Below are 22,278 nucleotides of genomic sequence, written 5' to 3'. Positions count from 1 at the left end.
GTTGTCAAAATACATGTAATATATGTAATTCTGAAATCCAAAAAAGTCCTGACAACTAACTTTCTTCCTAAGTTTGTCAGCAAAACTTAATTTGGCACTGAAACCTGACCTGGCCTGAACTGAACTGATGTGATAGTATGTATAGACTTTATTGATCCCACTTAGCATTTTACTTCAGAAATATCAATGTGTTTGATTACGGGAGTTACCTCAGACCCCTCATGAGTCTGTATTTGCGAATTCATCTACTCACTAAACTGTTTGTAACCCCTGAGCAGTACTCATGAGCACTTCCACAGTCATTCGTGAACATGTGCAGAGGTGCACAAAATTTGAGTCACTGGACTTGGATGTTTCCAGCTGAGGTCAGTCAAGGTGGCACTTTGCCCTCTTGTTTCAGCTGTTGTGCTGAGTTGAGATACCCAGAGGATGGAGCCCCTGGGGGGCAGCACAGTGCAGTGCAAGAAGCTCGGATGCTGGCATTGAACAGGGTTTGAACCCCAACTCTGGCACCCTTTAGTGGGGTGGCCTCGAGCAGGTCACTAAACACTCTCAACCATGTTTTCTCTTTTGTAAAATAAAGAAAATAGAATCTGCTGGATGAGTTGTTTTTAGGAGTTAGGATTATAGTCTATGTGAAGTGTGTGTGTGTGTGTGTGTGTGTGTTTCCCATAAGAGCAGTGTTTCAGTATTCACTAATTCAGTGTTTGAGATGACTTTCATAGAAAATAACTACTGCAAATGAGGATTGACTGAATTTGGTACATGTGACCTTTCTAAAATCTAAATTCTGAAACCAGTGGTTTCAGGTAAGGCACTGTGGACTCAAATTTTGGAAGAAGGATAGTATTGATTTTAACTGATATCTAATTTATTATAGGTAGATTTTCTATGCTTTAAAACGAAAGTAACATTCAGATTTTAAAAGTGTGTTTGAAATAATAGGCATTAAGTATTTCTCTTCTGGGGTATAGAAGGATATACAAATGCTTTCAGAGGAAAGCATTTTTTAAAAAAATCACCTTTTAATATTGCTAGTTAGAAAATATCATGAATAATGTGTCTTAGAAATATACTATTCAACTTATATATGTCAAAATGTGTTTCTCTTCTAGTGTCCCTTGCCTCTGTCTCCTCTTGGTTCAATAGCCACAAGATTTTTGGAAGAGGAGGAACTGAGGTCTCATCACATTCTAGAGCGCCTAGATGCCCATATTGAAGAACTTAAGAGAGAGAGTGAAAAGACAGTGAAACAATTCACAGCCCTAAAGTAGCCTCCTAAAAACTCACAAACTTGGAAATAAAAATAAACACCGAAGAGTTACTGTCATCCTGAAGTAGCGGCTCTTTGAAAGGCTGAACATATAGAAACCATAAAAATGAGATGTACTAATAAAGCTGCCATGAGGAGTCTGAGAAACTGATGTTAGCTCTAAGGTGTTTTCACTGCACTGGTTTGTCTGAAGGACTTTTTCCAGCAATAACTTGTAAATAAACCACTTTGCTAGACTTTTTCTCTATCGTAAAGTGATACTTTCTCACGCTGACTTAAATGTGAATAGCTGTAGACTAATTAAAGTAAAGATTTTATGATTCGTGTTGAAAATAAAGTAACTATAGGAACTTCCTCTGAGCGCAGTAGCATTGTATGTAGTGGAAGCATGGATTCCAGACTCAGAGCGATCCAGGTTGGTGTACTGGTTTTGCTTCTCATTAGGCAGCTGGGCTGGTAATGTGTGAGGTTGGGCCGAAGTGTGTAAAGGGGCTGAAGGACTTTGACAGGAAGGCTTCTCTTGCTCAAAACACAAGTGGAGGAGAGAGGTGGGGGTGGAGCCTGGGGCTGGGTTAGTGTGGGCGCCTGGGGACACACGTTGGAAATCTTGCTATCTGCATTTCTGAGGAGAGGTCTAAAGGGGAGACAGAGCTCTCAGGTGCAGGGGCATTTGAAGCCATGGAGAGCTGAGGAGGAGGAGGGCAAGGAGAGAGAAAGGCACAACTTAGAACTTGGTTGCCCTGAAGGACACCGGCACAAGAGCATCATGCAATTAGATCCAGCAGAGGCGCTGGAATGTGCAACTAGAGACCAGCAGGTGAGGTGTAGGGCTCTTGCCGCCCAAGGATGGGGCTCCTGTGATCTGACCCTCTCGGTGGATCTTTCCCATCAGCATGGAAACATCCTGTTATTTCTTCTTTCTTTAAAGCAAAACAAAACCTCGGTTCCATATCCTCCCTATCTACTGCTCCATACATTTGCTCCCCTTCACACAGACATCTCTGGTGAGAACTGTCTGCAGTGACCGTTGCCATTGTCTTCTTAACCCTCTCCATCCCCACTTCCCTCCCTGCCATGAAACTGCTCTCCTGCTCTAGAGGTCGCCAGTGACCTCCTTAGTCCTGAGCACCATTTCACACACTTGGCCTCTCCCTCTTCCTCTCCTGGCTTCTCTGACCTGACACTCCTGCCCACTGGCCACTCCATCTCGTTCTACTCCTGTGGCTTTTCCTCTTCTAAAGGCCCCCCTAGGACTTCGATGTGGGTTTTCTCACTCAACATGCTCTTCCCTAGACTGTTCCATTCAACTTCAAGCCTTTAGTACCATCTGTAGGCCAGTGACCCCTGCATTCAGAGCTGATCTTGACCTCTCCCCAGAGCTGCTGCCTTACATATTGAACTGCTTATGGAATATCTTCACTTGAATGTCTGATAAGCATCTTAGGTTGAACATTTCCAAGAGAGAACTCTTGATTCTCCCTCTTGCTTAGATTCCGTGTCAGGACAGCATCATGTGTGCCGATTGCTAGGAGTTATACTTAATTCCTTCCTACCCACACATCTGTATCCAAGCCATCGGGAAGTCCTGTCCATGCTGCCGCCTATCTCAGGCCCAACCATTTCTCTCCTTCTCCACGGCTGCCAACCAGTCACTCACCTAGATTCTGGCAGTAGCCTCCTAATTGGTATGATGACTCCTACTCCTGACCCCACTAATTCATTCTCCACAGTGCCTCCAGAGATATCCTTTAGAAATGTAAACACCGTCAAGCCTTCAAAGGCTCCTTACTGCTCTCAGTTTAAATCTGAATTGCTTGTCATCGCCTACAAGGCACTCAGTACCCCATGCCCGCCTCCGTCACCCACAGCATCATCGTCCTTCCCTCGTGCTCCAGCCATGCTGGCCTCCTTTCTGCCTCTCGAGTGCTGCCAGCTGTAACCTTTGAGGGTTGCTGTGCTTGCCGTTTACCTGGAGTCCCTTTCTCTCACCGCGCCTGCCATAGGCGCTTTCTCCAAAGCCTCCCTGACTGCTGTCTCCAAAACCCGCTTCTCCCAGCTTTTCTCGCTCCCTGCCCTGAGTTATTTCCTTCATAGTACTCGCCTCTCTGCAGTCATTTTGTTACTTGATTTACGTTTTTATTGTCTATTCTGCCTTTAGAATTAAGCTCCTTGAGGGGAAGGACTTGGCAGTCTGGTGGGGCCCTCTCCACACAAGCCCAGCACTTGGAGGTGCTCAGTTCAAAGAGCAGTGAATAAATGTCCTTCCTCAGAGGCAACACATTTTCCCTTTGTGCCTGCGTACATGCCGTCCCTTCAGCTAGCCCCTCTTCCCACACGCTCCACCCCCGCCCCCACCACCCCGTGCCCTTAGTACCTCGACTGGCAAGGCTTTCGTACATCCCAGGGGGAGTTCCTCCTCGTTTCTCACAGCGCCGAGCACCCTTGCTTCCTCTTCCATTTCTGTCTCTGCCACTGAACCGAAAACTCCTCAAAAGCAGGGGCCATCCTCAGTCAGCAGGCTGCCTAACACATAATAGATACTAAGCAAATACGAGGTGGATGAAAATCACCACCATTCTAGCTTTCATTGTACTGACCTCTAAAACGGGGATAATACTTCATGGGGTTGAGAGGATTTACTGAAAAGATATTTTGAGAGCGCTTTGCAGACTCTGAAAATACTGTACCAGTGTGGACTGGTATGAGGAGATTCTGAGTTTCAGACTGTCCCAAGGTTCCACTTAGAATATGTAGGGTACAACCCCTGCTTCTGGAATGCTCCTAGTACTTGTTGACTAGGAGGAACAATGGCAGACTCTGTAGTCACTGGAAACACTTAAGGAATCATGAGGTGCTATGTATTTCCTTAAATTTATACTGTGTTGTTTAAAGTTGAAGTAGTTAATGATTGTCTGAATTTGTCAGAACATTTGATTGTAATTTCATCTCTCAACTTCATTCTTCAAAAAGATATGCCAAATATTAAAATGTGTCAAAATTAAATTTGAGTTAGTTTCTTCATATACAATACATTTTACAAAACCTCTCGGTGATCAGGGTGCCCAAATCAGCTGAAAAGATAAGGGTGCTGTTGTCTACTTTTGGGTTTTCAGATGGTGTTTTGTTGGGTGAGTTATTCTTCTTGGCCTGGATTCTAGTGAAGTTGTGTTTAGATTTCTACACAGATTTTAGCTGAAGAAGACAAAGATGAGTTCCCACTATGGGATGGACACGACCTTTCCATGGAGCCTCATTTGATTTCAACAAGTCTAGGAGGCAGTGAGTGTCATTGTCCCATGTGACAGGGAGGATTTAAGTGGCTTGCCCAGGGTCCCAAAGCTCCAGCTCTTTCTAGCAGCGCCTGGGGATAGAGAGTGTGGACTCTGCAGGCACACAACCCTGTTCCTAATCCTAGCTCTGCCACTTATTAGCCCTGTGACCTTGAGCAAAATAATTAACCTCTCCATGACTTCATTTTCTCATCTGTAATGTGGGGGAAATAAAAATTGTACTTACCTCCTAGGATTTGTGAAGATAAGTATTTGTAAAGCACTTAGAACAGTGCCTGGCCTAGTAAACATGAAAGTATCTTGTTGAATAGAAACAATACAATGCTATGTGTTTCTATTATGTCTGCTTAGCTGCAAAAAATTCTACCTTCCCTTTCATACACAGACATGTAACACCTGGTAAACTATAGGTGATGGTTGTCTGTTTGCAAAATATCCTTGAGTCCAGAACCTAAAACGTTACACGTGAGAAAAATAACTACAAGATAAGCTCTACCTGTCACTGAGAATGTACATTAAGCAAACAGCTGTCATGCATGGTGTTTCATGAAGTGCACAACATGAGGTGCAGAATGGCAAGGTTAGAAAAAGAAATGTGTTGACTTGTTCTAGAAACAGCTTGAAATAGTATATAAAAATGCTTTAAAAAGGAACTAACAGTGGGGTTGGGCCAAAGGACAGGTGAGGGCTATAAACGCTGGTCACAAACAAACAGCTAGTCCAGTCCAGCTGCCAGAGGCAGGCAGCAATGCTGCTCTGAGCTTCTTCAGGGCCAGAGTAGAGACGAAAACATTATTACTTATTTATTTATTACTTACTTAAGTACATAATTAAATTATTGTTAATTAATTATTACAAAATCAAAACACCATGGGTTCAGGAGAAGCACTCTCTTCCTCAGTGTGTGTATGAGCCGTGGGAGCGGGACACAGCATTTTTGTAACTGACTAATAAGAGGATCGGTACATCCTTACAGGGGGCTTCCGTGTGGACTGCTGGCATGAGGCTGAAGTGCAGTTCAGAGGAACCGGTTCTCAGAAGTCCCCAACGTGACGGTGAGAAGCTCTCATGGTTTGGCTTGGCTTGATCAAAAGGGAACAGTTAGAGGAATGATGGACTGCGGTCATCTATAAAAGCAATCTTCTATAAAAGCTATTTCTCCACAGTGCGGTTTTAGTAACTTTAACAACATGGTTCACTCTATCTCTCTGTGGGAGCTTAGAATTTGGGAAACTTATGTTGCCCATTAAGGCCATGTTCAAATGATTTGACAATCCAATCAGAAGTAGGTTTATACTTCTCTTATGAAAAGAAGGAACCTAGTCGAGGCAAAGCTTGAATGGTGGGAAGTCCAGGAATTCCCTGATATTAAATGCAGGGAGAAGATCCATAGTTCTCACCTGACTCTCAAAGATATCTGTGAGCCAAAAAGAGATTAAGAACCACAACTTTAGGGGGCGGAATTCTCCCAGAATGGTGTTCCGTTTCCTGGGGAGAGATACAAAATTGGAGGAGCCCAACAAATTCCTATTGGGGCTGAGTTTTAAAGTGCAGTTGAATAGTCATGAAAAATTCAAGCTTTTCAATAATAAAAAGACAAATAACCCAATTTAAAAGAGAGGAAAAGATCTGAATGAACATTTCTCTAAAGAAGTTATACAAATGGCTAATAAGCACATGAAAATATGCTCTACATCATTAGTCGTCAGGGAAATGCAACTCAAAACCCTTCACACCCACTTGTAATAAAAAAAGATGGAAAATAACAAATGTTGATAAGGATGTGGAGAAATTGGAATACTCATACATTGCCGATGGGAATGTAAAATGGTTGTTACTTTGGAAAACAATTTGGCAGTTCCTCAAAAAGTTAAATTTAGATTTACCATATTACCCAGCAATACCAAGCCTAGGTATATACCCAAGATCAGTGAAAACATATGTCCAAAGGGTTGCACACGAATGTTCATAGAGACATTATTCATAACAGCCCCCAAATGGAAAAAACATAGATGTCTTAGATGGTGAATGGATAAACAAAACATGGTATATCTATATAATGGAATATTGTTTGGGAATAGAAAGGAATGAAGTACTGATGCTACAATATGGATGAAACCTGAAAGCATTACGCTAAGTGAAAGAAGCCAGTCACAAAAGAACACATATGTGTGATTCCATTTATTTGAAACGTCCATGATATGCAAATCTGTAGAGACAGAAAGTAGTTGCTGGTTGCCTTGGGCTGGGGGGTATGGCAGGATTGGGGGTGAAGACTAAAGGGTAAGGGTTACTTTGGGGGTTATGAAAATGTTCAAAAATTTGATTGTGGTGATGGCTGCACAACTCTGAATATAGCACAACTCTGAATATAGCACAACTGAAAACCATTGAACTGTACACTTTAAATGGATGACTTATATGGCATGTGAATTATATCTTAATGAAGCTCTTTCCGAAAAAAGCCTCTGATGCACAGCAACACCTAAAAAAAGTCAAGTTTATATTCAGAAAACATTACAGCACATACAGCACATGCTATTCTAAAATTTCATATTTTCCGTGTTCACACTCGGGAGTAACAGTGGCACCCCTCTTTAGAGGGTGGTGATCAAGCTCTGTCTGAATAACTGCTTGTGTGGGGGCAAGATTACACACTGAGACACCGTGGGTAAGGGCTTTGCCGGGATCCGGGCCACCGAGGGCTCCTGCTCTCCCCGCAGTGGAGCGCAGGCTTGTGCTGCCGCTAGTGGGGCAGCTTCCAGGATGACTGACGGCCCTGGCAGCAACGTCCGTGGTAATCAACCAGGCAGAGTTTCTTGGCCAAGTATATTGTCTGGAGGGGCTACGGGAATGCTCGGTGCTCTCTCAGTGGTTAGAGGAGGGCTGTTTACAGAACGTTTTAGATGGAGTTCCAGACCACTGCTGGGAAGTGTGGGAATACAAGACTGTGCCCTAAGACCGCTTGGCCAGTCCCCAGTGTCTTTACAAGCGTGACAGCAAAACAGAGGAAGAAAAGCCAGGTACACGCCATTCACCCTCTCATTTCTTCAGCTAGGGGAAGAAGATCAGCTAAGACACCGGTCGACACCCCTTTGCCCGGTGCTGTTATGGACCCGCCACGAGCTCCGGGAGCTGTCCTGAGGCCCGAAGCCCTGGCCTGGGGAAGCGGCATGGGCCTCTCACTGGGCCATCTCTTGGATGTGTCTTGCCCCTGATGTGTAATATGGACTAAAACAACTCACCAGTCTGAATCTTTCTGCAATCTAGGATGTGCATTTCAGATCCTCAGCCTAAAATTAAATGCCACAAACAAGGCGACAAGTGTTTTCTACCAGTTAGTCCCTTCAGCCATGGCTGAGCACAGCCCTTGCTCCCAGCAGAAGCATGTGCTACAGTGTGCAGGTCCCCGTGTAACCCGACAGAGTGGTGGCTGAGGCAGGAGCCCTGTGGCTTCCCTAGTGATTCTCCTCTGGGCTGATGGGCGCCTCAGCCCAGCGTGGAACGCTGGCAGCAGCCTGTTCATATTAATAAGAGTTGGACCGTGAGCAAAGGATGGGGAAGGTTCTAGACGGGTGATGTGTCCAACCTGCTACCTTCTGCATGAGCTACTGCTTGTGGACTAAGAAGGCGTCCCTTGATCTCTTTAATTTGCTTCAAAAGTTTTAACACTAACACATGGTTTAGCAACACCACTCAATTCCAGTATATTCCCAGGTTAAGTCATTCCTTAAATCCACACTTCTCAAACTGTGTTCCAGAGACCTGAAATTTTTCAAAATGTTAATAAGAGCTCCTTAGAAATGTACCAAAGCAGAATGGGAAAGGCTGCGTGTCATTCCCCCAGAGCGGGGATGGAATTGGGAGAGCTGCCTCTCTTCCTCCCACTGGCCACGACCCCTGCATCCCTCTCCCTGATGGCCTCCCCTGTGCTTTCCAAATCACTGGGAGCTGGGGGCCTTAGGCACTTAGAGGTTCTTAACATTTTGTGTGCCAGGGACTTCTTTGGCAGAGTGATGAAGCCTATGAACCCCTCAGAATAGTGACTAAGTCCACAAAATGAAATATATAATGTTAAAAAGAAAACCAATTACAATGACATTCATTTATCAAAACCTAAGAAAAAACAAATTTGTGATTAAAGTATGACATGCACCTCTTTATCAACTCATTAAATAACGAGACCCAGTGACAGGTCTATTGCCCACTATGTTTTGAAGCAATGATGCATGAAGATACTATTTTGAGGTGTCTGCAACAACTGTAGTGAGAGGTGAAAATACCTGTGATTTCTCTTGGAATAAAGCCCCAGGTACTGCTAGCACTGCTGTAGTTTATGGCCAATATTCCTAATAGAATGGAAACTAAATTTCAGTTAGAGCTTATTGAGAATAAGGATGTCGAGTTTTCCCACTCAAGTTCATGGAGCCTTAAATTCTCTCCTTGGACCTCTTGGTAGGGGGTCCATGGACTCCAGGTTAAGAATTTAGAGGCTTAGAGCTTATTTATGCTTCACCTTGTCCCTGGTCAGTCTGGTTTTCTGTGAACATTCACTTGTGTAGTGGGGGCAGTATTTGTGCTTAGTGTCACCTGTGATTCTAAGAACTCAGTCTTTAAACGGATGAGATCACAAACCAATTTATGCAAGGGGAACCTTATTTTTCATTATTCGTGGACTGACTTTGGGCATCTTGGAGAACTAGTGTCATGCACTCGACAGCTCAGAGCATTCCCCTGAGTTACAGGGGACCCTGGGCTCTGGATGCTCTCAGCATTTAGGGCAGCCAGGTCAAGACTGGGATGGTCACAGCTCCTGGCCTGGGGCTCCTCAGAGGAAAGTTAGGTTTGGCCAAGCATCCCACAGTCCCTGTAGGTGACAAACCCAGTGGGTGACAAGTGGCATCTTGGGCTTGCTGCACATGATCAGGGAGAAGCTGGACCACTCGAACGTCTCCTCCAACCGAGCTGCAGAGGGTGCCGCCGTCCGCTGTGGACAAGGAGCCCATGAAACACGGGGGTAGCTGGGGCTCTGTGCACCCAAGCAGAATTCTGTAGCCCAAGGGCAGCCACCCGGGGACTGCGGGGCAAGGGACAGGAGGTGGGTAGTTGGTGCAGGTGAGACAGGCTGGGACCTGGGAGCCTTTGCTGCAGTGCTTGCCCCTGGACACACCTATCCTCGAGCGACGGAGTACAAAGAACGGTAAGGGACTAAAAATAACTGCATGCATGTGCAGTCGGGGCAAATTATGAACAACAAAATACAAAAAGACCAAAAACCCACACAGCACCATCAAGGGGGTGGGCAGACTACCTAAGCCACCCCTCCGGCCCAACCCTTGGACCAAACCCTACGCTCACCCCATATAATTAACCAGCTCGCCGCACCCCCGCCCCTTGGGGATCGAGGAAGGGAAACTGTTACTTGTTCTTGCTCCCTCCTGCTGCAGCAGGGGCCCCAATAAAGCCTTGCCTGAATTTCTTGTCTGGCCTTTGATCAATTTCTATTGATTAAGGAGGCCAGGAACCCTGGTTGGTAACACAGGGAGGCCAGTCGGAGTTCCTGTGGGTACAGCTCTAGATGGCGGTCCTGAATATCTGTCTTCACAAAACAATCCAGTAGTCTCTGAATCTCAGGACATGCATTTTGGACTCTTGGCCTAAAATTAAATCCTACAAACAAAGCAAATGTTTTATCCAGCAATGGTCATATAATCATAGTTCTCTGTTGTGTACCCTGCCGCCTCTCACCCCAAGCCAGCTACAAGATGACTACTCCAATGAGAAACAGAAGTTCCCTAAACTAGTGTTTCTCATAATTTAACAGTTGATTTAAAAATGCTTCATTGGATTCAAAATCTCTCCACAAATTACCAGAAACTTCAACAATAAATTTGTCAGTTAAAGAAGAGGAATTGCAATGGGTCTTTAAATACATTTTGTAGTGTGATAGTTTTCAAATTAATGTTGTAAAGAAAATTATCACTACTTTGTAAAGTTTCTCATCAAGGTGTACTAGAAGGACTTTAAAGACACTGTTAGCTAAAAATATCTTAATTAGGAATTGTTTGTAACAATTTCCAGCATAAATCCTGATATAAAAAGTTAAGGTCATTAATCATACTTAAAAGCTTTTGCACAGCAAAGGAAACCATCAACCAAATAAATGAAAAGACAACTTACGGAAAGGGAGAAAATACTTGCAAATGATATGACCAACAAGGGGTTAACTTCCAAAATATACAAATAGCTCATACAACTCAATATCAAAAAAAACAAACAACCCAGTCAAAAAATGGGCAGAAGACCTAAACAGACATTTCTCCAAAGACATACAGATGGCCAACAGGCACATGAAAAGATACTCAACATTGCTAATTACTAGAGAAATGCAAATCAAAACCACAATGAGGTATCACCTCATTGGTCAGAATGGCCATCATCAAAAAGAATACAAATAAATGCTGGAGAGGGTGTGGAGAAAAGGGATCCCTTATACACTGTTGTTGGGAATGTAAATTGGTGCATCCACTGTGGAGAACACTGTGGAGGTTCCTTAAAAAACTAAAAATAGAGCTACCATATGATCCAGCAATCCTACTCCTGGGCATATATCTGGAAAAGACAAAAACTCTAATTCCAAAAGATACATGCACCCCAATGTTCATTGCCAGCACTATTTACAATAGCCAAGACATGGAAGCAACCTAAGTGTCCATCAACAGATGAATGGATAAAGAAGATGTGGTACATATATACAATGGAATACTACTCAGCCATAAAAAAGAATGAAATAATGCCATTTGCAGTAACATGGAGGGACCTAGAGATTATCCTAGTAAGTCAGACAGGGAAAGACAAATATCATATGATATCACTTATATGTGAAATCTAAAAAATAATACAGATGAATTTATTTACAAAACAGAAACAGACTCACAGACATAGAAAACAAACTTATGGTTACCAAAAGGCAAAGGGGACGGGAGAGGGATAAATTAGGAGTATGGGATTAACAGAAACAAACTATTACATATAAAATAGATAAGAAACAAGAATTTATTGTGTAACACAGGGAACAATATTCAATATTTTGTATTAACCTATAATGAAAAAAAATCTGAAAAAATATATATGTAACTGAATCATTTTGCTGTACACCTGAAACTAACACAATATTGTAAATCAACTATATTGCAATAAAAAAAGTTAAGGTTATGAAAGAAAGCTCAGGGTTTTCATTAAAAATTTTGAAAAGATCATATTGGAAGTGTTATATAAATTCAATGTCTTTCCTAATACTTGCATTTTATTTTTATCATCAAAATTACATATGGCAGAGAAAATGTAATGAATTTTGTCTCATATAGACACCCTTAAATCCTCTCCAGTTTACCCCAGAGGGTTGTGCAAATATTATTGTCTATGCTTTTCATGGGAAGTCTTCCCTTAAATGAGAAGGGGGCCTCGGTGGCGAGCGAGGGTTTGGCATGGGTGCACTGTAGACTACCCTTCCTCCTCTTCTTTTCTGCCTGAGCTAAAATATTTCTGCAGTTAAAATGCGTTGTGATTAATAGTTAAACCTATGTGGGCTACTCAGATGACAGTTCATCCATTTATTAATTCATTCATCAAATATTTAATCAAGCAAACTCCTCATCTTAGAAGCCTGAGCACCTATGATTCCCTGAAGATGCTGGGGACACAGACCCCAGCTCTGTTCTTGCTCCCAGAACCTCTGACAAGTGTGCGTGACGGGTCTAGTAACACACCTGCGCCCTTAGCAATTTGCATCACCAATGCTTAAAGAAGGCCCCAGTGCCCAGGGGGATGGGCCGAGTGAAATGAGTCTGAGAGCAGAGAGGGAAACCTCAAAGCCGGGTCTCCACTTACCAGCTGTACGCCCTTGGGCAGTTTCTTCATATGCAGAATGTGGACTCTGATACTCGCTCAGTGAGGTTGTCGTGAGGCCAGATGAGATGCTGAATAGGGAAGAGAATCAAAAAGCTGTTGATGGGGCCTCACAGGCAATATCCGTCACTGAAGGGGGCAGCTGTAGGAAAGCATCCACTCAGGGGCGGGCAGCTGACCCTGGCTTCAGGGTCTGGGAGATGGTCAGAGGGAGAGGGGTAGGAGGACCTGGGCACCCAGTCCGTCCAAAGGGGGCGCTGCAACTCCGTTCCCTGTGGAGCTGTTCACAGGCTTCTCGGGGAAAAGTTGCCAGTCAGATTTTAAGGTAATTTTCCTGATTTTTAAATGGTGGCACCGATTAACACTGTGAAGTCTGAACAGTAAGGTTTGTAACCTCTACCCACACCAGTGTGGAGGTGATAAGGACGACCTGGGGCCAGGGTGCATCACCACAGCCAAGGCCTCCCCACCACCCCCCCAGTCAAGCCAATGTTTACAGAGCGAAACCGAGGTTTCAGTCCTGCATTAATGGCTCGCACAAGGCAGCTTTTGCTCAAACAGTGACCAGCGGCTAAGAGGCCATCTTTCCAGAGAGAAGCCCATTGCCTTCTTTTTAAAATGGGCTTTTAACACTCTCGTTGAGCTTTAAAAATGTCAAGCAAAGCTTTCACGGACAAAGTCGATTTCCTCCCAAGATCAGGTTCTCTCCACTGCGTTTCTCCTGGGAGGTGGGGAAGGGGATCTGAGGCTGATGAAACAGACACGAAAGGGTTCTCGGTGCCCAGGCTCATCCCAGTCCTGAGGGCAAGGTGATCACAAAAGATGGGGAGCAGCCTCCAGATGCCTACGGTATCTTGGCTACATTTAATTTTTTGTCATATAATGAAATGATCAAAGTTAACTTTCAGATCCCCTTGGTGTTCACATACACACTAACACATATACAGACCGGCAGAGTGCTCACCAGACAATTTGTCATCCCGCAGTCATTTCTTTTGCATAAACTTTCCTCGTCCTCCCTCATCACCGCTCTTTGTCCATATGGGAGCTGCCAGGGGCCCCTCACTCCTAACATCTGTTCTCCGTTAATCACGTGGCCCAATTCCTCTCGGCCATTCTCGGTGTGGTTGCCCCTCTGCCCTCATGGCACAATCCTCCCCACCGTCCTCCCTGCCACCCTGGAGGGGGCGTCCTTGCCCGGTCCCCGCACAGCTGGGGCGGAATTAGGTCTGATTCCTTGTGTCACGGAGGCATTCAGTCGTCCCCCCAGTGGAAACAGAGCAATCTCAGCACAAGCCTAGGGTGGCAGTTCCCCCGGGAAGAAGGGCACTCCTCCGGTCGATCGGTTGCCCTGATTGCTTTTTGGAGGTGAACACCAGGAGCACGCCCAGCCAGGTGGCAATCTTTGTGTCCTTTCAATCCACATTTCCCACAGGGGCAAAGGAGCTCGTCGCCCAGCATATAGTTTTCAGTTAGTTGGGAGAAAGAAGATGACTCAACAGTCTTTTGGGTCAACAACCATGTAAATAAATCCAGTGATTTATAATTTCGTTTTTGAAAGGACAAATTGATGTTCACTTCAAACACGTACTGATTGCTTATTCTAAATGCAAGCTACCGGGCTTCCCTGGTGGCGCAGTGGTTGAGAGTCTGCCTGCCAATGCAGGGGACACGGGTTCGAGCCCTGGTCTGGGAGGATCCCACATGCCACGGAGCGACTGGGCCCGTGGGCCACAATTACTGAGCCTGCGCATCTGGAGCCTGTGCTCCGCAACAAGAGAGGCCGCGATGGTGAGAGGCCCGCGCACCACGATGAAGAGTGGTCCCCACTTGCCACAGCTAGAGAAAGCCCTCGCACAGAAACGAAGACCCAACACAGTCATAAATAAATAAATAAATAAATAAATAAATAAAAGAACGTGAATTTCTTTAAAATAAATACATAAATAAATAAATGCAAGGTACCGTTTCATCATGAGATGGAATAACACACAAGTTCGGGGTGCTTCCTCCTTCCTGCAGCACTATGTCTGCGTGCGTGCATGTGCTCCACGCGGGTGGCTTGGGTGGTGACCTCCTGGAGCCCAGAGGTGGTCAGGACGCCTCCAGAGCAACATCCTCGGGTCTATGGTGGGAGGTGACTGGTTGTCCGCCAGTGGGCAAAGTTTGCTGGGAAGCCAGCGCTCACCCACTGGTCTGAATAACCTCCTGTATCATTTGGTCTTGGCTTGAGTTTGGCTGCCTTTCGGTCAGAATTGGCAAATAAGTGGTGCACCTCACCCTTCAGTCCAGTGTCTGTGGATCATTAGGTAATCACAATACTCTTTCCTACTGAGCCCGATGTGACCTCAGAATCCTTTTTAACCCAGTGCTCCAGGCAGCAGTGACCAAACATGTGGAGAGCCGGTTTAAGTCCAGGTTTCCTTCTCATTCTCAAACCCTGTGACTCAGCTTTGCCACTGGATACACAAGGACCTTGAGGCACTTTGTCTCTTTTATGTCTCATCCTGCAGGCGCTTCTCTTTAGAGCATCGGCCTTGGGGACAATGCTGCTCAAAGAACCAGGAGCTCTGAGTGTTCACTGGACAATTGCTTTCCGAGACATCAACCCTCCTGAAGATGGTCCTGAAAGTACTCAGGCTTTGTCAGTAAAAACTGTTTATGCTTTTTGGTCTTAAATAACAAAAGATGTGCCAGTTTTGCAGCTCTTTCCTAAGGTAACAGGTTTTCCTGGGGTTTTAGAAGCTTTCCTGTAGGAAGGTTTATTCGCTGGGCTTGTTTGTGTGGGACCGGCAGGTGCCTCCAAGGGTATTTGTGTTCCTGAACGGAAGCACCAAGCTTAGGTTATAGAGCCTCCTTCAGACTGGGCCCTGGGGGAGAAGCTGGGGCAGGAAACATCATTAGGTGAAGGAAAGGCAACTCCATAAGACTATTCATGGCCAGAGGGTCCCTGACCATCCTCTGCCATCACCCTTACCAGCAGGGGGACCACCTGCAGCCACCACCACTGCACCTGTCAGAGTTCTCCCCTGGCTGTGGTGCTATCCACACACTGTGGAGCTATCCTCCACACTGTCCCCTAGAGACGTCCTCAGCACCTTGCCTCTTCAGAGTCCAGGAAAAGGAGGAGACTCTGGGATTTTACCTGCCTCCCTATTAAAACCAGGTTTTGTTTGAAGACCTACATTTTCCACCAACACCTGACCAAATTATGCCTTCTCCAGAGGTGGCGAACTTCTGGAAGGTTTTCATGGACACCTTGTCTTAACCAACACACTAGTCCTGGTGCTCAAGTAAGAGGAAGCATGGAGAGTCACAGGGCAGGTGGAGGTTCATGTCATCAGAGGAAGCAAGCACACGGTGTCACTGGGAAATGAGGAGGGCCTGAATTATGGCAGAGGCCGCTCAAAGGAGTGCCCACGGCGTTGGACTGTTCCCAATATGGAACACGGCAGAATGGACCAGATTTCCTCCCTGAAGGGGATGCTGGGGTTACTAGTGGCCACGATGAGTTTGACTTAGGGGATGGGGATGCATTTGTTGGGGGCCCAGGAGGAGGTGGAGGTAATCTGGGGGAGAGAAGTGACTTTGGTTCAGTATCTTTTGACTCAGGGATGCGGGTGGGACATCCAAGAGACGGCGTCCCAGTTGCCGCCTGAATTTTAGTTTTCTTTAGTTCTGCTCACAAAATCAGAGAGCCCCTGAACATCCTGTCAGGGGCTGTTGCTTCCCCTTTGGTCCCTCTGCTGGGTTTTCTCCAGCCCCTTGCCCTCAGGCAAGAGAGGAGCCAGCAGCGCAGTCTGCTGGGGGCTGCAGGGCAGGTTCTTAACCCAGCAGGGCCCTTCAGGTGTTCCGTCACTGACAATCCCAGGCCTACCGCCTGCCAGCATCTGTTCACGGAGACACAGCATCACAAGCTCTCTGGACCGGAAGGGATTTTAGAGGTCATCCACTGCAGCCTCGGGGCTGGCATTTTCAAACTGGTCTAAGAATTTGAGAGTCCCCCCTTCTATTATGCGGAAACTGTGTCTTCTGACTTTCCCTTACCATGCTGTTAAAGATATGGGTCACCGTGGGCCTCCTTCGTAAGGAGAAGCGTGCTGGGGCTTGTGTTTGTGGGTCTAGCAGTGAGGGGCGTGACAAGGCCAGATTTGGGAACACGAATTCTTTTTGTCCTTCACACGACAGCTATGAGAATGGTCTCCATGGTTACGGCAGCTTCTTAGAGGTGTCTAGATTTTCAGTTTCTGTATTTCCCTAAATGTCTAATTTATGAATAATCTGTTTAGGTAACCTGCTGGAAAGTTTCTGCAGGTATATGTATATCAAGGAATATATATTTATATATATTCACAACAACAACAAAAAGTAGGCTGATAGGCATTTCTGGAACATTTTTTTTTTCTCCCACTAAAAACAGAAATTAGGATCGAATTAAAAAATTTCAAGTTAAACAAGATTCAATGAAATGAACACTGCCTTCATGTTCTTCAAAGGCACGTGAGCCGGAGAGGGGCTGGAGCTAACCTAATTATGTTTCCTTTAATGTGAAATAGCTATTTGCCTGACATTCTATTTGCATCTCACCATCACATTCAAATAGCTGGGACATTGATTTTTTTCCCTAGCGTTCCCTTTGAACATGAAAGTGTTTTTTCCTGTTTTCCCCTCCTTGTGAGAACAGTGATAAGAATGGATCGATAATTACATTGTTGGATAAAAATGAATATAAATTTTATTGAAAAACAACACGAGCAACAATGTGGGGGAAAGCATACTCAACAGCCAGCGGCCCACACAACTCAATGCACGCGTTATGAAAACTAATCACCTCTTCAGAGCTCCAACTACTCATCCAAATGAAAAGAAATGATCGACCTCAGATAAACTGACGGGGGACACAGATGCAGACAACCTCTGAATGCTTAGCCAACAGCAAAGGACGCGACCATACCATTGTGGTCCCCTGTTTGCTGTGGGTGATCGAGCGTATTTCAAGAATTAAACTGGTTTGGAAAGAACCTAGTCCTTCCAGTGAGCGTGGCATCAAAGACCCCAGACCACTGGGAAAACTTCTCTATTTTTTCCGTCCTTTAAGAAGAGGATTTCACAAACTTTCTTGGCAACTTGTCCCTCCTGCTTAACAACAGGAAATACTTTGTTATGTCTAGCCTAAATCTTTCATGCTTCAGTTAATCTATTTATTTCCTTTTAATCTCAGCAGGCTGTGAGGGGTTCTCCGTGGTGGGACAATGTAACATATGGGGAACACACAATGATCACAATCAGATTGAAAACGGAGTCCAGCTGTGCTGGTGGCGCTTCCGAAACAAGCTGAAAAGAAGTTAATTGCAGTTGTGTTTGTAGCCCATTTGCCCCATTCTACTCCCCCCACCCTCCACGACCTTCCATGCCCTTCTGGGGACTTGCAGCAAAAGCTCTCTGAGTTCGATCAGTTCCAATCCTTCAATGGCGCAGGAATGAGTGTGGTCAAACTGTTCCATCCACTGCTACGGGATTTCCGGGCAAAATACTCCCCAATCCTATTACATTCACGTCGTCTCACCATGCCAGGCAGGCCCCAGTCTCGCCTCACAACTTGTGCGTGGCAACGACGTGCTCCATGTATACACGAGGAAGCGCTGAGAAGCCACGAGAAAGCACTCAGTGAATTTAACATAAACATCTCAGCTGCATTTTTCAAATTCTGTGAAAAGCCCCGGTGATAGATTCAGCCTCAAGGGGATTTGCAGCGCCCGCAGCTCCGCACATCGGGCACCAGGGGGCGCCCGTGCCATTCCGCTGGCCGCTGGAACGCCTCGACCGGGAAACAAAGATAGGGATTTGAATAAAAGACTTCGAAATGCAACCTCGAATTCTACCCTGAGCAGCATGCGTGTAAAAATTCATGAAGATTGGATTTCATTTCATGTATTTTTACTTTAGTGGGAAGAAATGCACGTGTCGTCTGACTGTGCCTACAGCTGTCTTTACAAGGGGCGGGGGCGCCTGGTTAAATGAGCAGGGGGGGCTGCTGACGCTCCCCAGCGCTTTGAGAGGCTGGGCCTCTGTCTCCGTCTAGGGACAGCTCCTATTTTTCTGGGTGGCATCCTTTGTGTGTTCTAGAATGTATAGATTAATTACATTGTTTTGTAAAGGATGCATGTTGTTCTCGGCAGGACCGGCAGCCAGCTCTGGGTCCCGGGAGGGACATGAGTCATAGAAGGCACTTATTATTTTGATGAAACACAGCATATTTCTTTCAGCCCATAAAATCAAAGGGGTGAGAAAAGGCTGTTTTCAGGGTGTAAAAACTCCCCTTGTTTCCCTGTTGTGGTGCACAGCGGTTCTGCGTCTGCGGCCCTTGTGCATTTTCCAGGCATGAGTGACACGGTGCTGAATGCCTGGGTGGCAGAGCCTATCAGAGGACGGCTGGACACAGGCCAGGGCAGCTTGGCCCCCCACGGTGTACTGCCCTTGAGTTCCAGGGCCCCCCGCCTGGTGGAGGATGGGCACCCCGTAGTAACATCTCTCTGGACCCGGTCCATACTGGGTGACAGTGGGGATTTTCGGGGGAGAGACCCTAGGGGGATGATGGACTGAAGTGTTAGGAGCCTGGAACTTGAAACAGGCCTGGGCAAGAGAGGCTGCCGCCACCCACCCTGAGCTCTGGGATGGCAAGGGCAGGGTCCCTTGGTTCCCTCTGTAGCCCCAGCATGAAAGGTCAACTGACGCCATACCTGGTGCTTATTAAGTGCTCCACGAACATTTGTTGAATATACAAATGTGAGGATGAAGGCACAGGAGGCTGTGAGGATCCCCGGGGGCCCTGGCTGTAGCTGAGCCCGGGCGTTTGGAGCGACAGTGTGGGGAGGAGAGTGCTGGGCATTGCTGGCTCTCAGGGGCTGAGGCACTGATAGGCAGGGGCTGCAGAGCTGGAGAAGCCAGGAGGGCAGGCGGAACCACCTCCAGTGTCTCCATGTGCTGGGATGGTGCTGCAGTGGCCACGCAGGGCCTCTTGGGGCCTCCCCATCCTTCCCTTCCTGCTGCCCTTGCTGGAGCCAGCCTTTCTGCTGTTGCCATGGCAACGTTGGCCCGAGGTGCTGCTAAGGGCCGGCTGGGCAGCGATGCTTCTCAGGCCCGAGCAAGTAAGTGTCTCTGGACTGTCCCTACGGAAGGCGGGCCCTGGGGGGTCTCTCTTGTCTGAGAAAGGCAGGAAGGGGCATAGGATAGCGATCAGCACAGAAACTGCTCCCAGGACAGGTCGAGGTCCCCCCAGGTGTGGCTTTGGTGGTAGGGATCTTGGAGCTGGCAGGGCCCTGTTATCGTGGGGGCCCCTTGGCGCTGCGGCATTCTCACTACTTCACCCAAAGTCTTTATTTAGTGTTATCGTCAGGGCTCCCCAAGGGCCCAGCAGCCTCCTGGGGCTTCCTGTGAAGGGTGCAGGCTGGGGCCTGAGAGGGCCTGGAGGGGCCAAGTGAATTGCTCTTAGACAGAGTGGACTGAATTACTCCCTCTGAGAGCAGAGTCGGAGGTCTTACATCCTTAGACTCAGGTGGCAGGGCTGTCAGCTATCCCTGCACCTCCTGGCCCCTACCCAGGACACCAAGAGCGGGCACTGGCTGCTCTTGGCCTTGGAGTCTCCCATAACTTTTCTGTTGCCACGTTCCCAGCACACACCGGGATTGTGGAGGCCCTCAGCCCCCAGTCAGCTGGGGGGCAGTTAGTTTCCTCTCCACACCTTCCTTCTCAGACCCTGGAAGAACAAGAAGTGGCGTCGGGAATGCGGAAGGCGGTCAGGTCTGGGGAAAAGATGACAGTCCAGCCTCCCCTGGGGTCCAGGAGTTGGTGAGAAACACCGTGACGCTCCTTGAAAGGGGCTCTAGGATTCAGGACGACTCAGCCCCGTAGAGCCCGCCCTCTCCTCTCTCCCCATCATGGGAGAAGCTTTCGGCCCGGGCAGCATCCCGGCTTTCCCACACCAGCCAGATAACAACGACGAGAGCATCAGCACGAGAAGGGGGCGTCTGGGCAGTGGTGTACAGTTTACAGTACCTTAGATTTACATAGCACCTTTGTCTTCTAAAGGGCCTTTGCCTCTGTCCCCTCGGCCACCAGAACACAGACGTCAGAGCAGGGAGACTGAGGCAGAGGCCCAGAAGGGATTCCATGCAGACTCGGGGGTGTCTGGGGCTCTCTGCAGTGCCCGGAGCAGGGGTGGCAGGGCCCCGGTCCTCACTGGGCGTTCACCTTGTATTTCAGGATGTAGGAGTAGAAGTTGTGGTTGGCATTCTCCAGCACCATGACGTAGACCTCCTGGCAGCCGGCCGTGCTGCAGCTGCCCTCCCAGTAGCCCTCGCGGTTCAGGGTCAGGGGCCACGTGTCCTGCCCCTTCACCAGGGCTTTGGCGACACCGTGCAGCTTCAGTTTGAACGGGACGTTGCGGTTGGCAGGCAGCACGCCCGACAGGGGCTCCAGCAGCTCATTTTCCTGCCCCCAGTTGCCGAAGCTCTCGGGGAACACGGGCCAGTTCACCTTGCTGTTGGTGCAGCACAGGAGGTAATTGAAGACGAAGATGTAGTTGCCCGGTTCCTGCCTCTTCTTGACGAAGATCTTGAGCGCGAACTTGCCGGCGTGGGGCAACTGGACTTTCAGCTCCGTCCGCTTCTCCCACTGCAGCTGGAAGATGTAGCGCCGCTGTGTCTCCTCGGTGACGGGGCCATCGTCCCCGTGCAGCGATGCCAGGACGCTGATGCCCTCCTCCACGCTGAAGCTGACGGAGCAGCGCCCGTCGCTGGTGTAGATGACGGGCTCGGGGTGGGACGGCTTCGTGATGCCCATCTGCTCCGAGAACCAGCTGGGCCCCACGGGCTGGTGCAGCTCCGCGGGCAGCCGGACGTCGATGTCTGCGTAGTGGCACTTGAGTGTGTACTCCAGCACCGAGCTGTAGATCTCCGAGTTGCCCTTGGCAAAGATCTGCAGCTTGTGGGTGCCCACAGTTGGAGGGTACACGTCCAGCTTCATCCCGTTCTTCCTGAGGCTCAGCAGCCCGTGCTCCTGCTTGCCGTTGAGCATGAACATGAACAGCGTCGGGGCGCAGCTCTCGATGGTGACTGTGACCTTCCCGTTCACTGTGGAGAGAGAGCCGGGGTCAGGTGAGAGGGGTCCGGCCTGTGCTGATGTGCTGGTAAATGTTTAACAACAGGATCTCTGGGGGGAAAGCGCTGACATATAGCGTCTGCCCATTTCCGTGGTGTAAATACCTTCACCGCGATAGTTTTAAGTCACCAGTGTGACCTCACTGAACACGATATAAGCCGGAAGCAGCACACCTCTGGAAGGGCTCCCCTACCCCCCTAGGTGGTTCTCTTCAAGAGCTGCAAGCTGGGTGGGAGGGGGTCTCAAGAAAAAAATCTGCCCCCAGCTGTATGTGCTCACCTTGCCCATTTGATTCGTATCAGATAAGTGTTGCACGAAGCCTTAACCTGATTCTAGGGCAGGGGAGAGGGCCGAGGGACAAGGAGGGCCCAAGACTCTGGCTGGAGAGCCTCCAAGTCTCAAGTCTTGCTTTCACACTGCTCCCTCCAGCATCTGGGCCTTACCTTATCACAGCTGTCATGTCAACACATCACCTTAAAAACGGGTTGGAATGGCTTCCCTCCTGGAGGCTGTGCTCAAGGGGGCAGGGCTGCTTCCTTGCGTGTCCCTCACTCTCCCTGTGCCCCCCCTGCCACCCCAGGCCGCATGTCTCTAATGGGGTCAGTGAGTGCAAGGGAGGGTCTTCTGCACCCACCTTCCCCACTCCTT

At 47.7% G+C, this 22,278-nt stretch overlaps 2 protein-coding genes and 1 long non-coding RNA gene across 18 annotated transcripts in view; 1 reads left to right on the top strand and 2 right to left on the bottom strand.

The window, feature by feature from the left end:
• Positions 1–1,627, top strand: part of CEP63 (centrosomal protein 63) — an 84,111-nt gene extending 82,484 nt beyond the window's left edge. For 9 of the 11 annotated variants that reach the window (XM_082395147.1, XM_082395149.1, XM_082395144.1 and 6 more), the window contains one exon: positions 1,116–1,627. In XM_082395147.1, the coding sequence (XP_082251273.1) occupies positions 1,116–1,274 (159 nt within the window). In that variant the 3' untranslated portion in view covers positions 1,275–1,627. The remainder of the gene's footprint in view (positions 1–1,115) is intronic. The other 2 variants (XM_082395145.1, XM_082395152.1) reach the window with 1 other exon arrangement.
• The window catches only part of LOC309630219, a 52,892-nt gene extending 39,297 nt beyond the window's left edge, over positions 1–13,595 (bottom strand). Inside the window, exon 1 of the long non-coding RNA XR_014245538.1 lies at positions 12,454–13,595. This is a non-coding gene — a long non-coding RNA (uncharacterized lncRNA). The remainder of the gene's footprint in view (positions 1–12,453) is intronic.
• Positions 13,596–17,940: 4,345 nt separating this feature from the next.
• Positions 17,941–22,278, bottom strand: part of KY (kyphoscoliosis peptidase) — a 52,476-nt gene continuing 48,138 nt past the window's right edge. For 5 of the 6 annotated variants that reach the window (XM_082392698.1, XM_082392699.1, XM_082392701.1 and 2 more), the window contains one exon: positions 17,941–21,602. In XM_082392698.1, coding sequence (XP_082248824.1) covers positions 20,707–21,602 — 896 coding nt within the window. In that variant the 3' untranslated portion in view covers positions 17,941–20,706. The remainder of the gene's footprint in view (positions 21,603–22,278) is intronic. The other variant, XR_014244821.1, reaches the window with a different exon arrangement.

Source organism: Balaenoptera borealis, assembly GCF_965194805.1.
Source record: "Balaenoptera borealis genome assembly, chromosome: 5".
Classification (NCBI taxonomy): Eukaryota; Metazoa; Chordata; class Mammalia; order Artiodactyla; family Balaenopteridae; genus Balaenoptera; species Balaenoptera borealis.
This window is presented reverse-complemented; position numbering and strand designations above follow the sequence as displayed.